This window comes from Jaculus jaculus, chromosome 4 (assembly GCF_020740685.1).
Source record: "Jaculus jaculus isolate mJacJac1 chromosome 4, mJacJac1.mat.Y.cur, whole genome shotgun sequence".
Classification (NCBI taxonomy): domain Eukaryota; kingdom Metazoa; phylum Chordata; class Mammalia; order Rodentia; family Dipodidae; genus Jaculus; species Jaculus jaculus.
The window spans coordinates 34454678-34477175 of record NC_059105.1 but is presented as its reverse complement, the minus strand read 5'-3'; the positions used below and the strand labels follow the sequence as shown (position 1 = coordinate 34477175).

The 22498-nt window shown below is 43.2% G+C and overlaps 1 protein-coding gene across 1 annotated transcript in view; it reads left to right on the top strand.

Annotated features, from left to right (window-relative positions):
• Window positions 1-22498, top strand: part of Pard3b (par-3 family cell polarity regulator beta) — a 1086921-nt gene that overhangs the window by 1024440 nt on the left and 39983 nt on the right. The window contains exon 22 of the mRNA XM_045147062.1: window positions 4689-4768. Within this exon, the coding sequence (XP_045002997.1) occupies window positions 4689-4768 (80 nt within the window). The remainder of the gene's footprint in view (window positions 1-4688; window positions 4769-22498) is intronic.

The window sequence follows — 22498 nt, the reverse complement described above, 5'->3', positions numbered from 1 at the left end:
CCGAGACCTCCACACTGTGACACGAAGAAAATTAAAAACTATAAAACTCCAAGTAGATTACACAGGAAAATATCTCGATGACCTAAGATTTGGTGATGACATTTCAGAAGTAATACCAAAGGCATGACCACATGAAAGACTTGATACTGGAGTTGTTCAAATTAAAAACTTCTCTGTGAATGACACTCTACTAACAAGAGAATGAAAAGACAAGCCACAGACTGGAAGAAAATGTTTGCAAAAAATACAACTGATGAATGACGATTATCCAGAATATACAGAGAATTACTAAAAATAGAGCTGGAGAGATGGGTCAGATGTTAAGGTGCTTAATCACAAAGGCTAATGACCTGGGTTTTATTCCCCAGTACCCACCTAAAGCCAGATGCACAAAATGATGCATGCACCTGGAGTTCATTTCCAGCTGCTAGAGGCCTTGGCACACCCATCCCCTCTCTCTCTCTCTCTCTCTCTCTCTCTCTCTCTCTCTCTCTCTCTCTCCTTGCAAATAAAAATAACTAAAAACAATTTTATTTAAAGCCAAGCATGGTGGTACATGCCTTTAATCCCAGCACTCAGTAGGCAGAGGTAGGAGGATCACTATGAGTTCAAGGCCACCCTGACACTACATAGTGAATTTCAGATCAGCCTGGGCTAAAGTGAAACCCTACCTGGAAAAAAAAATTAAAAAAAAAATAAAGAATTATGAAAACTCAACAGTAAGGAATGAACAATTTGATTTTAAAGATGGGTCCAAGATGTCAACATTTGCCTTACCAAAGATATGTATTTTGCAAATAAGTATATGACACTGGCTACCATCAGCGATATGCAAATTAAAACAGCAAGGCTGTGCTGCACACCTCATAGAGCAATTAAACTAGGCCACTGACAACACCAAATGCTGCTGGAGAAGCAGAGCCCCAGGAACGCTCCTGGTGTGGAAGAATGTATGAAGTGGTACAGCCGTGTTGGAAGACAGTTTGGCAGCGGTTCTTTGTTGTTTTGTGTTGGGTTTTGTTTTTGATAAAACTAAACAAAGTCTTAACCATATGATCCAGCAACGGCCCACCTTGGTATTTACCCAAAGGTGTTGAAAACTTGTGTCCACACAAAAACCTGCACACAAATGTTTACAGCAGCTTTATTCATAATTGGCAAAACTTGGAAGCAACCAAGATGTCTTTGGGTAGATGAATGGATAAACAGTGGTACACTTGGAAAATGGAATATTATTCAGTGCTAAAATAAAATGAGCTGTCAAGCTGTGAGAAAAACATGGAGGAAACTTAAATGCATGTTATCAAGTGAAATAAGCCAATCTGAAAAGACTACATGATGCATGCTTCCAACTCCATGACATTCTGGAAGTTAAAATTACAAAGGCAGAAGAGGTTACTTATTCCCAGGAATTGTGGGAAATGCAGAAAGCAGAGACTTCTTAGGGCAGGGACACTGTTCCATGTGACTGTAGCAGTGGGTACATGTCACTATATATTTGTCCAGGCCCATAGGATGCCCAGCACCAAGAGAACCCTGATATAAACCACGGAGTTTGAATGTTTATGATGCACCACTGTTAAAACAATTGTTCTGGGCTGAAGAGATGGCTCTGCAGTTACAGCGCTTCTCTGAAAAGCCTAAGGACCCTGGTTTGATTCCCCTGTACCCATGTAAACCAGATGCACAAAGTGGCACGGGTATCTGGAGTTCGTTTGCATTGGCTGGAAGCCCTGGCATGCCCATTCTCTCCTTCTCTCTCTCTCTCTGTCTGTCACTCTCAAACAAATAAGTAAATAAATAAAGACAGTTGTTCCACTAAAGTTGGGGATGTTGATGATGGAGGAGGAGAATCAAATGTAGAAACAGACATACAGGGGAAGTCTCTCATAATTCTCTATTTTGTTGTCAACAAAATTCTTTTTAAAATCATCCTAGGCATGGTAGCAGAACCAATGGGATTGTTGCTAATTAGCAACACCTTTCCTGGGTATTCTGCACATGTCTCCCCAATGTCCTGACATCCCCTGCAACAGTGTGTTTTTACATTTCCATGTTGGTGTGCTTCTGTTCTTTCTATTGGGAATGTTTTCTCTTGCTCCTCCTTCATCTTCCCGCGGAAAGACCCCGTCATTCATATTCAAGCTCTGGATGAAACATCAACACCCATCCGAAGCTGTCTTCATTCCCAGGGGCTGCCTCCTTCCTCAGACTTCCACTCTAGCGCGATGGCATAGAGGTGTAATTGTTTGCAGGTCTGTCTCCTCGGGGGAGAGGCTGCATTTCGTCTTCACTCAGACTGCAGCATTTTTCATGGTATTAGGATCCTGTTGGAACCCAGGAATCATGAACCACATGGCTGCCTTAATGATGCGGCATTGTCATTAGAAAGGCACACAGGTATCTACCAGTCAGTGAGGAATGGAAAAACTTGTGATGTAAGGCGCACCTTCCATCCTTTGAAACCAGGCCCAGCGTCTGCCTCTCCCACAATGTTGTTCCTAACACCTGCAGGCCCCATCTGTGCTACGGACGGTCCCTCCCTGGACAGTGCTGGGTCAGACACTGTCCTACATCACTCTTCACTACATTTCTGATGCTTGTCTTCCCAACATGAAAAAAAGTTCCCTAAGGATCACGTTACATTTTACTGAATCTAGCATGCTGTTTAGATAGCTCCCCCAAACAACAGGCAAGTGATGTTGCCCCCACCCCCAGAAGCGCCACAGTATTTTCCCCTCTCCCGAGGGAAGCCAGGCTCTGGATGACTTCACCTGAAAGTTTTCAATTGGAGCTTTACAAGATGTAGATTACTTGTGAATGTCCTGAGCCATACGTGGTATATGTAAGTATAGTGTTTTTCCTAAATCCATAATTAGTAATCTTTAGCATAGTACTTATAGTCACATGACTTCTTCTTCTAAAAGAAGCCACTTAAGACAAAATACTTCCAGGCATGGTGGTGCACACTTGTATAATCCCAGCACTCAGGAGGCCAGCCACTTCAAGGCCAGCCAGGGCTGCACTATGGGACGGTCTCAAAAACAGACAAATAAATAAACAGAGCACACATTAGATAGTAGAAGATGAGGACAATACTTATGTCTTCTCTTCTTTCTCTATGTGTTTATGACATATCCTGTCATCACCCCTACTTCTGGTCTTCACTAGAAAGATCAGTGGATTAAATCAGGCTTCGACCCTAATGCAAAGACCTCTCAGTCTGTGTTTGTGCGGTCTTCGCCCTTACCCAGGCCGCTCACGGGACCTGCCGGACTCCAGTAATTCCAGACACTCCTTTCCCATGTATTGCTGAAATATAAAGAAGTTTCTCCGAAAGGCCTCCTGCAATATTTAGACACCAATAACAGTCTTTCTTGTTCTATTGGCTTGTGCAGATTTGCTTCAAAGAATCTCTCCCCACAATACCCTTACAACCACCCCACACACACACCTTGCACAAACTGGGATGGTGATTTATATATACTAGGACTATTGGTAGCACAAAAGTAATTTCTGGGTTGTTGAACAATATCCAGAATTTTTTTTTTTTATTTCTGACCTCTTGACACTGTTACTTTTTGTGTTTGCTAGCAAACTCTCCTCTCTCCACCCAATTGCAATAGTGGAAAATTTTTATTTGCCCACCAACTGAAAGATCACTCCTATGTGAAATTGTAACCATGTGAAGGGTCTACAGTACACATGCATTCACATAAGAAGATAAAAATATTAATCACTCAGCAAGTGCTTTTGCATACCTGTTAATTGTCCATCCTTATCCACTGGCATGTCAGGTACAAAGGCATAAGACATAAGGCCTTCATATTCAGTAAGCCAGCATGCTGTTGAGAACCTACTGGATCTAGTCACTTCCTGGAAGGACCTCAGCAGCTAAGGGAAAACAGTCCAAAAGCCATGAACACATGAAGAACAGTGGAAGGGACAAAACCTACAAAGACCACATTTGGCAGACAGCAGCCCATCACTTCTAAAGGGCTGTTCAGAAGGACGGGAATGGGAATCCCATCCAGGTGTTCAAGGAGGACTTTACAGGCACTGTGTGGAAGACAATTTGTTAATCCCAACCCCTGTTACTAAAGAAAGGTTCACAGTGCTTATAAAAGTCACAGCCAAGAGGACTCTTCTCATGATACAATGAGTCAATATGACATAGTGCTCTGGAATAGGATTCCAGGAACAGAGAATAAATTAAGTTAAAAGATGAACAGAGTATGAACTTGAGTTAACAGTAACATATTCATATCGAGTCATTCATTGTAAGATATGCACTATACTATTACCGTGAGATGGTAGTAATGGATAAACTAGGTATGGGGTCTATGAGAACTCTCTTGTACTCTCTACTCAGTTTTTCTATACATCTGAAAGTGCCCTGAAAGAAAAGAAGAAAGTCTTGTGGCCTACAGAAAATCCCTGGCAACAGAGACGAGAAGGAGCCAGTCTAATAACTACCCTTTTGGAGAGGAGTGACTCTGCTGTTAAATGTCATGTTTGCAGCTTGATCGCCAGCGCCTGTAGCACTGCCGAGCTCTTGCCTGCCTTTCCAGGGTTGAATTCTTGGCAGGAGGCTGCAGCATTTGTGCACTGATTATCATTTTGAGATGCATTGTCAGTAACTGGGATGGATAATGGATCTTCCTCTCTAATTACTTTTCTCTCCACAGGTGTCTGGAAAGGGTCCCGACGGGAATGCATACAACCTCCGCTTTGAGGGAATGGAGAGACAGTACGCGTCCTTACCCAGGTAAGGCATGGAGGGGTCTTCCATCACCAGCTCACCCACAAATGAAGCCTTTAGAGAAGTCTACATGAAATAACAATCTGCCTTTGGGATGGGAAATATGTTCGAATTTTGCCTCACTGATGTCTGCTGTGGCCGAGTGCCATCTTCACAAGTGTGCTAATAACTGAAACACTTGTGGGTTTTTTTTTTTTTTTTTTTTAAGGGGAGAAAATAGTATATCATTGCAATTGAACATGTCAGCAAGAATATTGGATACTGAATGGAAACCCTAAGCCATTGCTATAAAAATGGTATTGGACATCCTGCACCAAGCTTAGAGACAATAAAATAGTAAATCCTGTGTCCGAGGAGTTACTGGCCAGAAAGGGCAGGCCAGCCTTAACCTTGGAGAGCTCCGTGCGGGTGTTAAAAAGCTGGAGAGAAACGTGAACCTGGGAAGGTATTCTTTGCTCGATGTAGAATTTGACTGTGTCCTTGAAGCAGTAAAGCCAGCGTTGTTGAGAGACACAGACAAATGGAGAAAAGAGTGCGTGGGAAAAGTTTGCTTAGCGATGCTGACCTAACACGATCTCCTTATGCTGTAACTAGACACCCCTGAAAATGAGGCACAACTCTCAAAGGTTGGGGCTCTTATCTGGGGGATGAAGAGTCACGTTAGTCAGCTATCAGGAGCACATGACAAAGAGGAGACCTTTCCAAGATGACTGACAGCCAGCTTCGTGGGAGCCAGCTGAGTTGGAGAGTGTGAGAATTAGTGAGTTGAAAAGAAACAAAGAAAGGTGAATGCCAGGCATGGAAACTGAAATGACTCACACTATCTGCTTGGAAAGTGGCCGAAAGCTCTGCTGGACCTCAGGGCTCACGCAGGGGGAGTCCCTGCTTCAAGCTGCTTGATGACTATACTCCTGCAGGTGAATTGACAAAAATAACATCCTGAGCATTACATCAACTGTAACCTAGGTGACCATCCGCTCTTATAAAAAGTATGCTGATCTTCCAAAGTAAGGAAAATTCATATTTATGAGAAGCAGTTCTTAACACTGATTCAGCACCATACCCAAATTTAAAAAACTTCCACAAAACTATATTGTGTTTATCTCCTTGGTTTTTTTTTAAATGTGTTTTCACATAGAGATTTTTCTTTTTTGTTTCCTTGCATCCATATTTTTTCCTGCCCCCATTTTCTCTTTGGCCTAGTATTTCATTTTCATTTTTAAATATGGAAGTCGTTTTCAAACTTCATATGAAATATAAGATTTCCGGCTTTTACTGTTGAAGTTCATGGTACTTGTGGTTCAGGAAGATAGAAAATAATAAGGTCTTAGGAGAAGGGGAGAGAGGGAGAACTCAGTCTCATGTCTTCCTGGCCAACTTTCAGTCTGAGTGCACAAATTAAGTCCTCTTTCTTTCCTTCTTTCCTTCTTTCTTTCTTTCTTTCTTTCTTTCATTTGTTCTTTCTTTCATTCATTCTTTTTTGGTATAAGTTAAAAACATAGAAACAACATTTAAAGTTCTATAAATTTCACTCTATTCTAGTGATCACCTACTGTGTAAGCAGAGGGTCTTCAGGACGTGGAACTGGGGACATGGGCCCAGTCTGTCCTCAGGACTCTACTGCTTGGTCAAGGAGGAAGCCAGCAGCCTTTTAAATAAGAGAAAGCAGGAAACGCTGAAAGTAGTGACTGTCAATAGAAAGGCCTCCAAATTTCAAATTACTCTTTGTTTTCACTAATTAGCCATCCAATGCCCAATCACTGATAACAAACAAGTCTGTTTTGGGAGCAAACACTGCTGAAGGAGTTTTGTGACAAAGACAGCCCAGTGATGCTGCTGGTGGCCCAGGAGCTATCATCATAATCCTGCCAGCTCTGAGAATATCGCTGTGGCTGGAAGGGGAGTAAGTACCTTAGGCTGAAAGTAATTTTGGCACAAAGTCCATTCATGCACACAGTGATGGGAATGACCAGTTGCACGTGCAAACAGGATTATGTTGCTACCTGGCAGGCACAAGTAGCCATCATGGGGCAGAAATAGGGCTCAGACAAGTGCACGAGAGTGCCCTGCTGACTGCTTTTCAACGGGGCACTCACACCACAGTTGGCATCATGTGATCCAAAGAAGAAAGGCAGAGCTTCCCCTCGCAGGCTGTGTGCCCAGCCCCTGGGATCTATGTTTTCCCAAGTTGAAACCAAGTACAGAGCTGAGAGGACACACTGCCAGCCTCTAAAACAGTGAAGTTTCAACTGTTAGAGCCACGACATTGCCCCATTCCCGGGACCCTGCCCCATCAACACTTGCAGATTTCCCTGCGCTCTGAGTGGAGCCCACCTCCTCACTGCTCTCTACCTTTGCCAGGGGGCAGTGGGCACGGCTCTTCATCACAAAGGCAGAGGGCTTTTCAATATGTACGGAATTGAATCTTTAGTTCAAAATAAAAATCATTCTGTCTATAGGAACTCAGTGGCCATCCTTATGTGGGAATTAATAAGCTACTGACTAATTTGGTTCCTAGCTTGTTCATGGAGGTATCGGGGGAGTTTTTAAGATAAACTCGGTAACATTCATTGACTTGGATGCTAGATTTGGAGGCATCTATAGTAAGTGTGTCTCAATCCAGGGGCACCCTTCTGAGCTCTCATGGTACTCTGTCATCTTTAAAGCAAACCCAAGCAGCCAGCTGCCAAATTAAATGATACCACACAGAAATAAAGCCAGAGCCCTGGCCAGCACAGGCAAGAGACAGCTCCTAGCACAGTAGCTTGCCTGAGGCTAGGGGTTAAGCAATGTTAAGTGTTATTGTTAAGCAATGTTAAATCTTCTGCCTCCAAAGGAAAATGACTTTATTTCTTTTCTCCTGAGGGTGCTGTTTGGGAAAGCAGAGTGTGCTTGTAATACAACCTTCTTGTTAGCAAATGCCAGGCTTTTACAGGGCCCGGTGTCTTACCAGCCTGTGCTGTCCCCAGAACTCTTTGGTAGTAAACAGAAAGAATCTGCACCGCGTTATTCTTGTCCGACACAAACTATTACTCACCATGGGCGAGCACAGGCTCTTTCCTGGTCTGCTCCCATGTGTGAACACCAATGCATGTATTTTTTTTTTTTAAAGGACTTCTTTTTCACTTCAGCCTACCAGGCCCTTGCAATTCTCCCAGGACCCATTCATATTTATAGGTCCCGTCACAGTCAAGCCCTTCAGCACTGAGCTCTCTGTTCACCCATCTCAAGCCTCCATCATTCACCTGGCCCAGCCCTGGCCCCATGGGATCCCATTATCCCCTTCTCCACAGATGGCTGCGAGCATCAGCACATTGTGTTGCTCTTCCGGGTCTCCAATCAAGTGTGGAGTCCTAAGGAGTGAACGAGACGCACTGAATCTCATCGGCAGTCCCCTGGTGCTCGGGCGGTAGATGGTGGCTGGAGAAGCTCATAAAACTCCATTTGTCCGTTCCACTGCGAAACTCACATTAGGCAGCACCAGCTGGGGCCCTGCTGCAGGCCAGCATTCCTTAGAGTCATGTGATTGGCTTCCCCTGACTATGTTCAGACCCTGTTCTACCAAGATGACTAAACTCCCCAAGCCTGGTCTCTAGAGATGACCTCACTTCCTTCCCTTTATGACCATGAGCCATTCGACAAGGGCCCTCAACTTCTGCTCCCGGCAGCTCAGCCAGCCGCTGCAGCTTCTCCAGCACACACCTCCCAGGGGAACCAAGCGGAGCCAGGCCGTGAGTGTAGCTCCAGCTCCCACACTTACCAACTGTGTGGCCTTGGCTGGGGATCTGACTGCTCCAGGCTGGGCTTTCCTATCTGCAATTGGGTGGAGGGGCAGGGAGAGAGTGGAGCATCAGGATCTCCATCTAGTGGTGGGGCACAGATCAAATACGGGATGTCATGCAATCAGAGGAAAGCCTAACATATTTGAAGGATGTTTTTAATTAGCTCTTTTGTATTTTTATTTGATCCACTGGGATAACATTTTCCTTTCTGTGATGAGGCAAGCCCACACGCCACAGTTCGTGCTCTCTGGCATGTTGGGGACATGGGGCCATCAACTTCCCTCCTTTGGGATGAAACTTTAAGCCCCCTGATCCCTAATGTTAACCCCCCCCCACACACACACACCCGCTAACTACTATAGATGCATAGGCTTAGCCGCACAACTTGCTGGGAGTCCCTTCCATCCTGTGGAGAATGTGAGAGTGAACACCTGCATCAGTATACCCCAGGGCTCCTAGCTGGAGCATTACATGGCTCTGGGGAAAGATCCGGGATGCAGACAGTGTAGAGCAAGAGCGCATAGCAAACTAATGTGAAGTGAGTGCTATGCTGTGCTAATGGGCAGGGTAGCTCTTTACAGCTATGAAATCCACATAAAGGGTCCACAATGCTGATTCTGGTCCATGCAAGAGGCCGGAGCCTCCATGCCGAAGACTGGGTACAGGACTAGGATCCCATCCATGGTGAAGGCTGAGAGTTTCTGTTCTAGCTCTTGTGGCAGAATGTGTAAAAGTGGCACCCTTGTCATGAGAGGCAGGAGGCTCAGAGTGCCTTGGTCTAGGGACAGGGTGATGGACACATAGCTCCTGGGCTTCCAGCTGAAGAAGGGTAAGGTTATACCACAAACTGGACTCCTTCCCTATACCCTCATCCCTCATCCAGCGCTCACGTTTCCCAGGGAAAAAAGCCTGTAAGTGTTGACTGTGTTTCCACAGAATGCCCTCATGCTGCAACCTCTTATTCTTGGGACTCTTACCACCCCCCTGGTACATTCTGCCTGGTTGGCTTCTAGAAATTTCCTTAGAGTGGAGTCTTTCCTGCATGTCCAAGGATTCAATTCTTATTACTGTGAAGATGAGTCCGATGGAGTGGTTAATCTCTGTACCTCCTTTTTGCTGTGACACCAATCTACCACCATCTGCTTAATAGATGTATATATATTTCTGCCTCAGGGAAACATACAAATGCAATTTTTGGCTTCTTTTTCTTTCTTTCATAACATCAGTTTTACACCTTTCCAGTGCCACTCAAAACACCCTGAATTAGTGATTCTTTTTTGCCCCATTCTATTCCCATTGGATTATAAATTCCTTGAGTTAAAAGACTTTGTTTTATACCCCACCACTATTTATACCCATCACCAGAACCTGGCACAGAACCACACATATAGTAAGTTGTGAATACATTGAAACAAAGATTAACATCCTTTTTCATTTTTAATTTACTTATTACAGAGAGAGAGAATAAGAGAGAGAGTAGGTACATCAGGACCTCTAGCCACTGCATATGAACATCAAATGTATATACCACCTTGTGCACCTGGCTTACATGGGTACTGAGGGATCAAACTTGGGTTCTCAGGCATTCTAAGCAAGCACCTTAACCACCAAGAAATCTCTCCAGCCCTACATTTATTTATTTTTTTTTTAATTTTTTATTTATTTATTTGAGAGCAACAGACACAGAGAGAAAGATAGAGGGAGAGAGAGAGAATGGGCACGCCAGGGCCTCCAGCCTCTGCAAATGAACTCCAGACACGTGCGCCCCCTTGTGCATCTGGCTAACGTGGGACCTGGAGAACCGAGCCTCGAACCGGGGACCTTAGGCTTCACAGGCAAGCGCTTAACCGCTAAGCCATCTCTCCAGCCCCATTTGTTTTTTTTTATGCAAGGAATTTAGGGAAAGGAAAGCTTCCCAAGTGCGTGCTCGTGTGTGTTTGTGTGTGTGTGTGGTGTGTGTATTTATGAGTGTTTAAGTTTGTATGGATTTATAAGTGTGAGGATGACTGTGGAGCTCAGAGGGCAACCTTGGGATGTTAGTCCTTACCTTCCACCTTGTTTGAAAGAGAGTCTCTCTTGTTTTCCTCTGCAAATGCCAGCTCTGCTGGCCTACAAGCTTCAGGATTCTCCTGACCCCTTCTCTCATTGCTGTATGCCAGTTAGGATTACGTGTGTGTGTGTGTGTGTGTGTGTGTGTGTGTGTGTGTGTGTATGTGCTGCTTGTGTCCAGATTTACATGGGTTCGGGGATTTGAACTGCAATCATCAGGCTTTCACAGCAAGTGCTTTTAGCCACTGAACCATCTCCTCAGACACTTCTCATGCTTTCTTAACAGTCTGTCTTAGGATAGGTTTCCAATATAGTAATGATTTACCTTTGAGGATGTCTCTTTTCTCTGCCATCAATGGAGGTCCACACTTGTACCTAGTCTACCCTCCATGAGTATTCAATCCATTCCAAGCACCATTCTCAGTACTTTGCCCCTGCGGGCTGACTTCCTCACAGCAACACCCCCCCCCCCAACTCAATAGGAGCCCTGTTCTTTCCATCTTTTATTAGTAAGGGCACTGGGATAAAGAGTAAATTGCCCAAGTTCACCAGCAAGGAAGTGACAGAGCTCGGACTTGAACCCAAGCCATGTGGCTACAAGTGTGTTGAGTTAACCACAGCAGCTCAAGTTTCCTGGCCCCAAGTCAGATCCATACTCTGTGGTTTAATGCTCCCTTATATAATTTGATCATCTGTTTCTCTTTCTCACTAAATTGTAAGTGCCTTTGAGGACAGGGACTGTGTCGTATTCATCTTTGTATATGACACAGAACATTACTAATATCCACGTTAAGTAATGCCTTTCAAACATCTCTGTAATGCTGTCATAAAATCAATTCTTTTCCCCTTCCCTGGGGCCCTTCATTTGAAATATGAACAGTTTAATGTGTAATTGCTGGGTGAACATTAAGCAATATACTTTGCCTACCAAAAAAAGAATCCTGTTTTGTTATAATACTCCTGAGAGTTGAAAAAGAAGTGCCTACAAATCAGTACTTTGCTTCTTCAAGATTAAGAATCATATCTACCCAGAAGAAAGAAGATGGAAGGAAATCCTCTGGTGAAACACTGTACAGAGTACTCTCATGGAGGGGAAAAAAAAAAAAAAAAACTTCTTGGGACCCATGAGGAGACTGCTCAGGCTCCATTTGATCCCTGTGCTGATGTTGCTCTAACCCTCATTACATAGGGACTTGTGAGAAGCATACATCTCTCTAAATATCTCAAGCAGCTTTCGACTTGGCTGTGTAAGGAGAAGCAACATACTAGAGATGATTTTGGATAGAAAGAGCAACTTCAGAAGGAGTACACTGCTCATTCTTGCTTCCTAGAAACCCAAAATATTTGACTCAAGCATGTTCCCAGTGTTTTCAGGTTGGGTAGGGGTGTTATCCGACAAGAAGAACGTGCCATAAGAAGATACTTCCATTGTCCCTTTCCACTGGGTTCACTTGGTTGCTTATAGCTTTCTTGTCTGCATAGGTAGGCCTTTGTTTTGCCCATCCTCGGGAAGACCCCCAGTTCCAAGGACACAGCTAGCTGGGAACCTATGCACTGTTGAGAGCCTTTGGTTATTCCCAGAAACATTTTAAGGTGGGCAGGATATAGCCCCTTCTTGTGGGGAAGGTATGGTGGCAAGTGTTTTAGGCAGCAGGACACACTAAGTCCACAGTCTGGAAACTGAGAGGAGGGCCGGTCATCTCCCTTAGTGCCGCAAGTCACTCTCCTTCCCAGATCTCCTTGTCTTCTTCTCCAGCTTACATTTGTTCTGCTTACTGGTAATGAATTTTAATTTGCCAAACTGGCGTTGTCCACAGCGCTCACTACTTCGGGAGCAGTGACATTCAAGTCCTGTAAAGATTTCCAGCCATGCCATGATAGTAGTCACTGGCTGAAGCTAATCTAACTAGTAATTCAACACATTCAACTTTAGGTTCCAGGGCCTGGGAGGTGGCTTAGTGGATAAGCCAGCATGATGCCTGTATTTCTGGTCCCCAGCCTGCTAATAAATGTTGGATAGGCACAGTGGCCTGCCTGTAACCCCAGAAGACAGAGACAGGGGTTCTCCAGGGCTAGCTAGCTAGCTACACTAGCTGAATCTGAAAGCTCTGGGCTCAAGTGAGAAAAACCCTGCCTCAGTCAATAAAGAGAATGATTGAAGACCCCCAGCATCAACCTCAGGCCTTCCACATACATACATGCATGAACACATGCCTGCACACATGTGCACCCACATTCACACACACACACACATAGGCAAATTTGCACACCATACACACAAACGTCGGCAAAGAAACGAGCATTAGACATTGGGAGGTGGAGCTGGCCATATTGGTCTGCCTGAGTTACAGTCCCTGTATCAGTTATTGTCTTGCTGCTGTGATAGAATGCCCTGACAAAGGCAACCAAAAGGAAGGGAGGGACGGTCATGGCTCACGGTTGCAGGATCTAGACCCTCGTTGTGGGGAAGGTGTGGTGGCAGGAGCGTGAGGCAGCTGGTCACACTGTGTCCTCAGTCCAGAAACAGAGATGTTTCCGGTGATGAGGTTGCTTTCTCCTTCTACAGTTGAGAGCCTCAGCCCATGTGATGGTGTTGCGACAATGAGGGTGCATCTTCTCTCTTCAATTAACACAATCCAGAGAATCCACCACACCCATGCCCAAAGATTTGTGCCCATGGCCATTCCGAATCCTGTCAGGTTGATGACCAAGATCCACTACCCCGGTCCCAAGCTGTCCACTGAATGCTCCTCTTTGCCACAAGCCAGCAAACGAGATGCTTCGCGGGAAGATGGGGGCTGCTGTTGTCATGGATGTTGCTGGCATATTGTACAAGACTCTGAAGCCCTTTCAGCCACAAGTACTTCTTCCCTGCAAGCCTTTGTCTGGTTGCTGAGAATCCTGGCCAGTCTGACAGCTGGCTCATAGGGCCCCTTTCTCAAAATGACCCTCCTCACTACCAGGAGCCGCCTTTGGGGCCTTGTAGTGAGACTGCTGCTCTGGCCGTAGGAACGCCAGGACAAGCTGAAGGGCCTATCTAGATAGAGTCTGCTGCATCTACTATAAAAGGAGATAATGCACCTATGCAAGGCAACAGGACAACTTGAAATCAGAGGAGCTCTGCTACCCCACCAGACTAGGCTACCATAGTGCCCCGCATTGAAAATCTGCCCTTCCCAGCACCGTCAACCACCTGCCTGTTTGAATGGCCCCTGACGCCTCCTCAGCCCTATGCTGAGGATAAAACTTGATGAATTAGCAGTGATTTAATTCTTTGTGAGATGAAGATGTCTCCAGTGTCAACTCAAACTTCCTGAAAATGCAAAAAGCTCCAGCATAGAACATCGCTCCAAGATGCCAAACAGCTGAGATCAGAGGGTTAATGCTACTGCCATATCATTTTTATGTCACTTAGTTCCTCAGATAAAAGTCCATTTTAATCAAACTTTTCATCATTTCCTCATAGCCAATATATCCTTGATGCTGGTGAGAATATTTGATGTTAATTATTCAGTTGAAGGCCTCCATTATGAGTTTAGTTGGATTATTAGTGATTTAAAACATGTTAAGACCCATTATAGTACTGATGTCTCCAAAGTAGTTTCAAGTGAATCTTGATGGACCACATATATTAAATATATTAAATTTCATAACATTTTTTAAAAAAAATTTCTCATTTTCCATAGCAAATTTCAAACAGTTTCATATTTGTTGGCTAAGTACTGTTTTTAGAGGAAGAGTATGTATGTGCCTGCTCTTTCAGGACTGCCAAATCTGACGTTACCTTAGGTCTGAGATGTGTTCAGCTTGGCGAGCTGGCTTCCATGTTTTCCCTCTCGTGCATATTTAAAGGAGTGTTAGCATTTCCTTCCCACTTCCCCAGCCAAAAGCAAAGAAGGCTGTTTTGTGCCTAGGCATCTGCTTAATTTAGACTGTTGCTCTCTCATTTCTCATATTCCTTGGTAGCTCTTAATGTTTTCCTAGTTTATTGCCATCCCACCATCTGCTGCCAAAAGCTCATTGCCCTGGAATTATGGCGATGGCTTTTCTTAACAGAGCCACCCCGTTTTGCACAATGCATGCTCTCATTCTGCAACCCACCCCGCCTTACCTGTTACACATCCCTAGATATCTGCCACTGTCCGTTGGGTCTGCTGTATGCGGGCATGCTCGTATCAGCCTAGTTCAGGAAGGTTGGTTCGTTCTGATAATTTGATTCGAGTGTTTGTGAGGCTTATGCCTTATGATTATTTCAGATGGCATTACATCACTCACACATGTACGAATCTTCAGTAAAAAAAAAAAAAAAAAAAAACATTTATGCCTCACCAAGTGTATGAATATAAGGTCTTATTCAATAGGAATAATCAACAGTAAGGCCACTAGGTTTATTTTCCCCTTTTCATATATCAAGAGCTACATAAAAATTGTTTCAAAGATGTTATGTTTGCTTATTCTTGAGAGAATTAGATAGATTTGAAAAGAAAACTGAACTGTGAACAATTGAGGTCGAGAGGAAGGAGTAGTAAGATGCGCTGAGTCTAGGTATGTCTAAGCAGTTCCACACGCGCCTCTCATTGTGTCTTCACCGGCAGCTGGGTGACAGTTGTTACGATGCTCTGTTACTTTAAAAGTAAGAATTAACCTTCAAAGTAACGGGACAGGGACCAGAATTCAGACCCAGCCTTTTCTCATTTTTAAGGCCTTTTTTCCCTCCATTTCCCTTGACCACATCACTAGCTTATGGAGAGATTTAAACACCATATTCTCTGTTTTCTTGGGCATGATATGCTAATGGAATGGGAGATATTTTAGACTATTTTAAACATGTATCTATGGTTGAGTGTCAGCACAGTGGTAACGTATTTGCTTGGCACACACAAGGCCTGTGTTCAGTTGACAGTACAGCCCTACCTCAAGTGTATCCATGTTCATTTTATCATCTTTTAGGATTCCAAAGGGAATGGAAAATGTTGGAAGCTGCAGTTTATGAAAAAGTAACAAAATGTAAGGCAAATAGTAGTGAATTTGTGTGGGAAAAGGATTTATACCTTTGGGTAACTGATTTCTATCGTATATCACTATAGTAAGCTTTTTCCAATTGGCAGCAAACATAGGAATGTGGATGGCTCAGACTGCACCACGCATATGTGCTATGTAATCATGTGCCTAAACCAGATTCATAGCCCCCAAATTCCATCTCCTAACACTCTTCTACAGAAACATTTGTCATAAAATGGAAGAAGGAACCGATATTTGTTGAGTATGTAGCATGTCTTAACTAAATTCAGGTGGGCTCTTTAAATATGTTACCTCCTGCATTTCAAGTAGCAATCCTCAAAGTATTACCTGATTGTTTAGGTGAAGAAACAGAGGTTCATTAATGTGGCCAAGACTTTACCAAGATGTAATGGTAGGCCTTGGGGTCAGTCAACTTCTTTCTACTTCTGAAACCTCTTGTCTCTGTACTATATCAAGACGTGCTGAGATCAGGTCAAAGACAGGCATTTCATGACCATCCTCCACGAGGTAGCCCCGAACCAGTGCAGGATGTGATTACGCACATTAGAAGGAACAGCCCTCTGGTAGGCATTCAAAATTACTAAGAATAAAAATCATGAGGCACAGAGCTCCCCTTAGCATAGTTAAACACCCACCTCTTTCCAGCTGAAATATCTTTTAAACAATGTTTTGGGTTTTTTGTGTTTTTTTTTTTTCTTTTTTTTGTAGACTGCCTCTGGGCTTTAAAATGTGTGTAACCACTTGGTTCTACTTCAGCAATTTTCATAGCCAAAAAAATTTTAAAAAAAGTACTCTCGGTTCTTTCATGGAATAGTTCTGACAAATCCTTCAGGGGGTGTGCCTGGAATGCAAATGCCAAATCACTGTGGAAGGCTTGCGTCAACTGACTCTACAAGTCCAGAGAAGGGAGCTTTGGCAGTGGGTTACCGTAGCAGTGCCACAAGAGCCCATCTGTGCCCTGAATCTCATGTGGCACAGACCCCACGACCTCGGTCCTGATGCCAGAAACACCTTGGTCCAAGTCCATTATATCTGACAAAGGAAAATATTTGTGGTACAAATGTGAGAAGGGTTGGAACCAAAAGAGCAGCTTCCAGAATGTGCTTGTGCCCACGCTCCAAGTCTTCGATTAAGCCTATATGGAAGTGGCTGGGGCTTGTCCCGACAGAGCATTGTCCTGCTCCACAGTCGGCAGAATGGGCCCTCATGGTGGAGCATGGACTGATACGTTACCTAGGTAGGAGCCTGGCACTTCTTGTTGGCCATCCTCCACCAGCAGTGTGCTCTGAGGCTTCATTAGTCCCCTTCAGACACGGCCATTGCTTGGCAGTGAAGACAGGGTGGTGACTGTTTAGATAAGGTTTCTGCCCACTAATTGCCTACATGAGCAGAGGCAAATGCAGACCCGTGTCCAGAAATGATAGTGCCTGACAGCCTGGTTTTTTACAAGAAACTGGAAAGAGCTATAATTGTTTTAGAAGGAGTTTAAGATGGAAAATAAGCATGTTGAGCTATTTTGAGAAGGGATTTGCTACAATGAAGTTCTTTTCCTGGAAGCAGTCATATAAATCAGGATGGATTCCATCAAGCCTCTGGGTCACTTTCCATTGATACGTTGGTCTCGTTGACAGTTGATGCTGAATGGTCTGGACTGTGCAGCACCCTTTTATAGTTCTTTCCAGCCACAAAATGGGCTCCATATATAAGATAGAGCTTCTAGCCAACGTGTTACATGAGTAATTTCCGGATGTGCTGCCTGTGCAGTGGCCAAGATAGTGTGATGACTGCCTGCTGTGGGCCAGTTAGAGACAAGTCGCTTATGTTACCACTGTGTCAACAGCTCAAATTCCTGTTTGCCCTTCTTCTCATAATTCCTTTCATATCTAATTACAAAACGACAAGTCAGTTGGAGCTATCTGTGCAACTTTATTAGCCCAAATGCTTGGAAAGTCATCTACTTGTCCTTATTCCATCATTCAACAATTATTCACTGACTACCTGCTGAGTTCAAGACACCCCATAGGCCCTGGGGATATTATATAAGCCCAGAATGACACAGCTCCTGTTCTGTGGAGCCTATGTGCTGGTGGAAAAGATAATAACTCCACAATCATGAGTAAAACAGAAAATTGCAACTCTACCCAACATACAAACAAGCAATAGATAACAATATTCAAAATATATAATGTGAATTTAGACAACATCAAGGGAGGGAGTTAGACATTAGTTACATTCTGAAGAAGATAAAAGAGAAACAATCTAACAATTTGGGCCAACATAGCATATGAAGAGGTCTCATGGTAGGAGAGAGCTTGGTGAAGAGACTGAAAGAAAGGTGTCTTGTGTGTTTAGAACAGAGTTGAGCAGGAAAAGGAGGTAGTGGGTGGACTAGTGAAGGTTTTTAGTATTTATTCAATCAGGCACCTTGGGTGTGTTTCAGGCAGACTTTCCTTTAAAGTTTTAGTCTGGCAGCAAAGTGAGAATAGTTTGGAGCAAGCTGGAGTAGATGGAGACCGGTTTGAAGGTATTTGCTGTAGCTCAGAAGAGAGATGCTGGTGGTGCGCACAGGGGTTGTAGCGAAGACAGCAGAATTGCAGGAGGGTGGCGCAGAGAGCCGACAGCATGTGATGATGGATTGCATGTGGGCGCGTGAAGAGTAAGTGAAGCCAGGTGCCAAGAATGCTTCTACACGTCACTGCTGGGAGATGGTATCACTGCCGAAGAGGGAAAATGTTGAGAGAGGACCCAAGGGAAGATCACGAGTGTGTCTTGGAAACAACGGCAGGTTTGAAAGGCCTTTCATTTCTACCTATGCGCAGAGAGAACTCAATGTGGATGGGAATTTCAATGGCTAACTGAGGATACTGGAAAAATGTGTGTTTGTGAAAACTGATCAAAGTTCCCAGGGCTTCCCAGGGAGGGATGATTGAACAAACCACAAAAATCTCATCTTCAGGAAGTAGAAAAAGAATCAGGTGGATAGTGCAAGTCACAAAGGCTGGGCACCAGCATGTGGCAGTGATATGTCATTGGTGTTTGTGTAAGCAGTAAAGGCATGTCCATCACTGCGCATGTAATTTCATTCTGGGGATGGTATTTTTCTCAAGAAGGAAGAATTGATGCTTTTATCTGTTCTGGCATTCTGTGGCTAAGCATACCTTGACCCCATGTAGCCTAAGCATGAAGGCAAAGAAGAAACATGGGCAGTGATTTTGGTATCTGTACTATGCTCAAAGCACTGAATATCCTTTCTAAAGGAATATGCATTGTGTGTATAAAGTTGAAGAGGTACAAGTGCCCAGTTTACTCTCAAATAGTCCAGGAAATACTGTGATGTATACAGTACTGTGTGTGTGTGTGTGCAGGTATGGAGAGAAAGAAGGTATGAAAGGAAAGAGAACAGAGTGGAGAAAAGAGAATGAATAATCAAGTAATGTAAAAGAATTTGTGAATTTGAATAAAGGCTACAGAGATTTCCTTGTACTATTGTGATACGAACCACAGTGACAAAGACTAGTAGAAGTTCTCAAAATTTTTTAGAATCAATTGAAAAATTAAGAAAAGGTCTCATTCTGATGTGTTAGGCTGGGTTTCTCTCCAATGGTAGACTCTGAGACAAGGATTTGAGGGTGTGTGATTTTTTTTTTCTGGGAAGTGAACCAGAAAAGTATATTAAAAAAAAAAAAAAAACAGTGAGAAAAGGAAGTGGGGAAAGACAGTGAGGTAGGCTTGTCACTTCTGCTATATCCATCTGGAAGAGTGTAGAAATATGCACCCATGCCATCCCACCTGAGATGACACGTTCCTCTTTCAAGTCCCACTGGTCAAGCCTAAGGGTTGTTCAGAAGGTACCAACTGATTAGCGCTTCTGCCTGTCCAGGGCCCTGGTGACAGATAGTCCTAAGCCAAACAGCACACACATGTACTTGCAGTTGAGGACTGTAGTAGCCACAAGTGCTGAGGAGTAAGGGGGGACATAACCATGCTGCTCTAAGGGAGCACTGAGCCCCAGAGTGAAAACAGAACCATCCTATTTGTCTTGTATAAGAGAAAAAGATTTAATTATCAGGTTTCTGCAGACAGTCTTGATACCGTCACTTCATTTCTGAATGGAACCAATGAATGCCAGTAGCAGCAGAAAACATTTCTGGTTTCTCTTTGTTTCACTCCAATAAACAATTCATCAGTGATGTAAGACCTTTGAAAAGCTTATGTTCTGTCGAACTCATGCTGACAACATCACCCAAATGTAACAGCACCTCTAAGATACTCCTGAGATTACAGAAAGCCTTAGGAAAATGAAAATTTGGAACTGAGGTGCCTAATTCAAGCACCCCTATGAATGAATGATGGCAGCTTGAGTGTCTCGAGGGACGGTTCTTAGGATCGTGTCTGTATGTGCATACAAGATAAAGTTTTATAGAAATCAGTTGCCACCTTTGCCTCAATTACACACAGTAGTGCCTTAGCCAAGTGCAGGGATTTGTCTCATGGCCTAGGTCACACAGTTTCTCCAGTCTCAACATCTCATATCAGCATTAGGTATTGCATTGCAATGCCAGAGTTGTTATCTATGTAGCCTGGAAAAGTATCCAGGTCAATTCAGATGGCCAGTCTCATTGTCTAAGAACAAAAAGTGTATGTCATGAATCAAACAAACTATAGGATAAACGTTGGATATACCATTGTCAGTAAATAGTTTTAAAGTCCCTGATATATATTGTTACATTGAACTCCAAAATGGTTGCTCCCATTTTATGCCCCCAACAGTACGGATTATAATTTTTTTAAAAAAGAAATCTTTGTAAGTTAAATAGTGTTAAAAGGAGAAATTATGATCACAAACTGTTTTAATTTATAATTCCTTTTACTCATAGTGAGGTTGAATTTTTCTGATGTCTATTAGAATTTATAGTTTCAAATCTGTGATAGCTTGTCTGTTTCCATATGATTTCTGCTTAGTTGTTTTATCTTTTCAGATTGATGACAACTCTTTATGTATTGAGGACATAAGTGGTCTATCATATCTAAGGTGATTTTAAGTTTAAAGTGTTTTTATGGTAAATGATAAATTTATATATTTTATATTAATTTTTAAACTTTTGCTTTTTGATCCATTCTTTGACTTTTACATACAGAGGGTTATCTCTCATGATGAGAGTTTTTTTTTTTTTTTTTAGTTTCACAATGTACCATCCTATGCTGGCTTCAAACTCCCAATCCTCCTGCCTCAGCCTCCCAAGTGCTAGGCTTACAGGTGTGTGCTGCCTTGCCCACCACATTATGAAATGCTGTCCATATTTTCTTGTTGTTCTCTTATGACTTCGTTTCTTTCTGGTACTTTCGCAGCAGGAACACCCGTTATTCACATGTCATGTTTAGCAGTAATGTACTTTGTTATCCAGAGTTTCAAGTATTGGCTGTGATAAGGCTGTAATCATAAAGTACACAAAGGCAGTCTTGACATCCATGCTGTGTGGCTTCAAACACTATGGACAGTCTCTGTGTACCTTATCAGAACACACCACTCACACACTGTAGTTACCCAACTGTCAGGATACCAAGTGACCTGAAGCTTCCTGACCCAACCCTTGAGTGTGACATAGCACCAAGGAAAATCAAGACCACCCAAATGAGTTTCTTTCTTTGGGGTGGGGGTGCTATCCTCCCTGACATTCGACTGTATGTGCAAGGCATACCTGTGTCTTCTGAGCATGCATTCCCTTAGTGTTCAGCTCTGGTTCATAAGAACTCAGAGTGGCCTCCTCAAAGACAGCAATTTTAGCTTTAGGAATTGCTCTCCTAACCTTTACATGAAGGAGTGCAATTTAAAAAATATTTTTATTATTAGTTTTATTTATATATTTGAGAGAGAGAGAGATAGAATGGGGACAGAGAGAGAGAATGGGTGCAGTGGGGCCTTCATCAACTGCACCACCATATGCATCTGGCTTACATGGGTGCTGGGGAATCAAACCTAAGTCCTTAGGCTTCACAGGCAAACATCTTAAACACTAAGCTATTTCTCCAGCCCTTTTAAAAATAGTTTAAAATTATTTTTATTTATTTATTTATTTATTTATTTATTTATTTATTTATTTATTTGAGAAAGGGAAGTGGAGAAAGACAGAAGGAGGAATGAAGTTTTGGTGGAGGGAGTCTTGTCCTGGGACAGTTAGGTGTTAATTTGGCTAATCCCAAAGGAGCTATAAGAGGAGGGGTTCTTCATTCCTAGGCTGCATGTCTGTTGATTAGTGTCATTGACTCCTCAGACTTGTGCCAAACCTTTTATTGGTAAAATTTTGTAGAAATTCTTAGGGGAAATGGAAGACAGAAGAGTTTCATGACCCTACAAATTAAGCACTTATTCAATTAGGGGATGTCCTATAACCTCTTTTTAAAGAAGTCACTTACTCAAAATTCTCACATTATAGTTCCAGTGTGACTAGCCAGTGCCTTTCTCAACAGAATGACACAATGGCTTCCCAGAGCATTTTGTTTGTAAAACTTTATGAGAAGAAAAGACCAGAATAGTAGCTTACTATGTTGAGGGTATCTCTAGCATCAGAAAGAGTGTAATCATTTTAGCACAAAAACCTAATGATGACCAACCTTTCAGCCCCACACAGTATAGTGTGCATCCATGCTTTATTCTGAACACTACCTTTTGGCCTGCTTTTAAAGAAAATGAAACATTCTCAACATATAAATGCAGAAAGCGGGTTGAGTGACACAAAGCTCTTGCCTTCTCATCTCTCTCCCTGTACCTCATCTTGTATCTCACCTCTCTCCTACCTTCTACATGCCCTGTCACTAATGAGAAGAAAGGCAGAGCTGGCTTAAGCACCAGAGACTAGATCTGTGTGGTCACCAGTGCGACCTA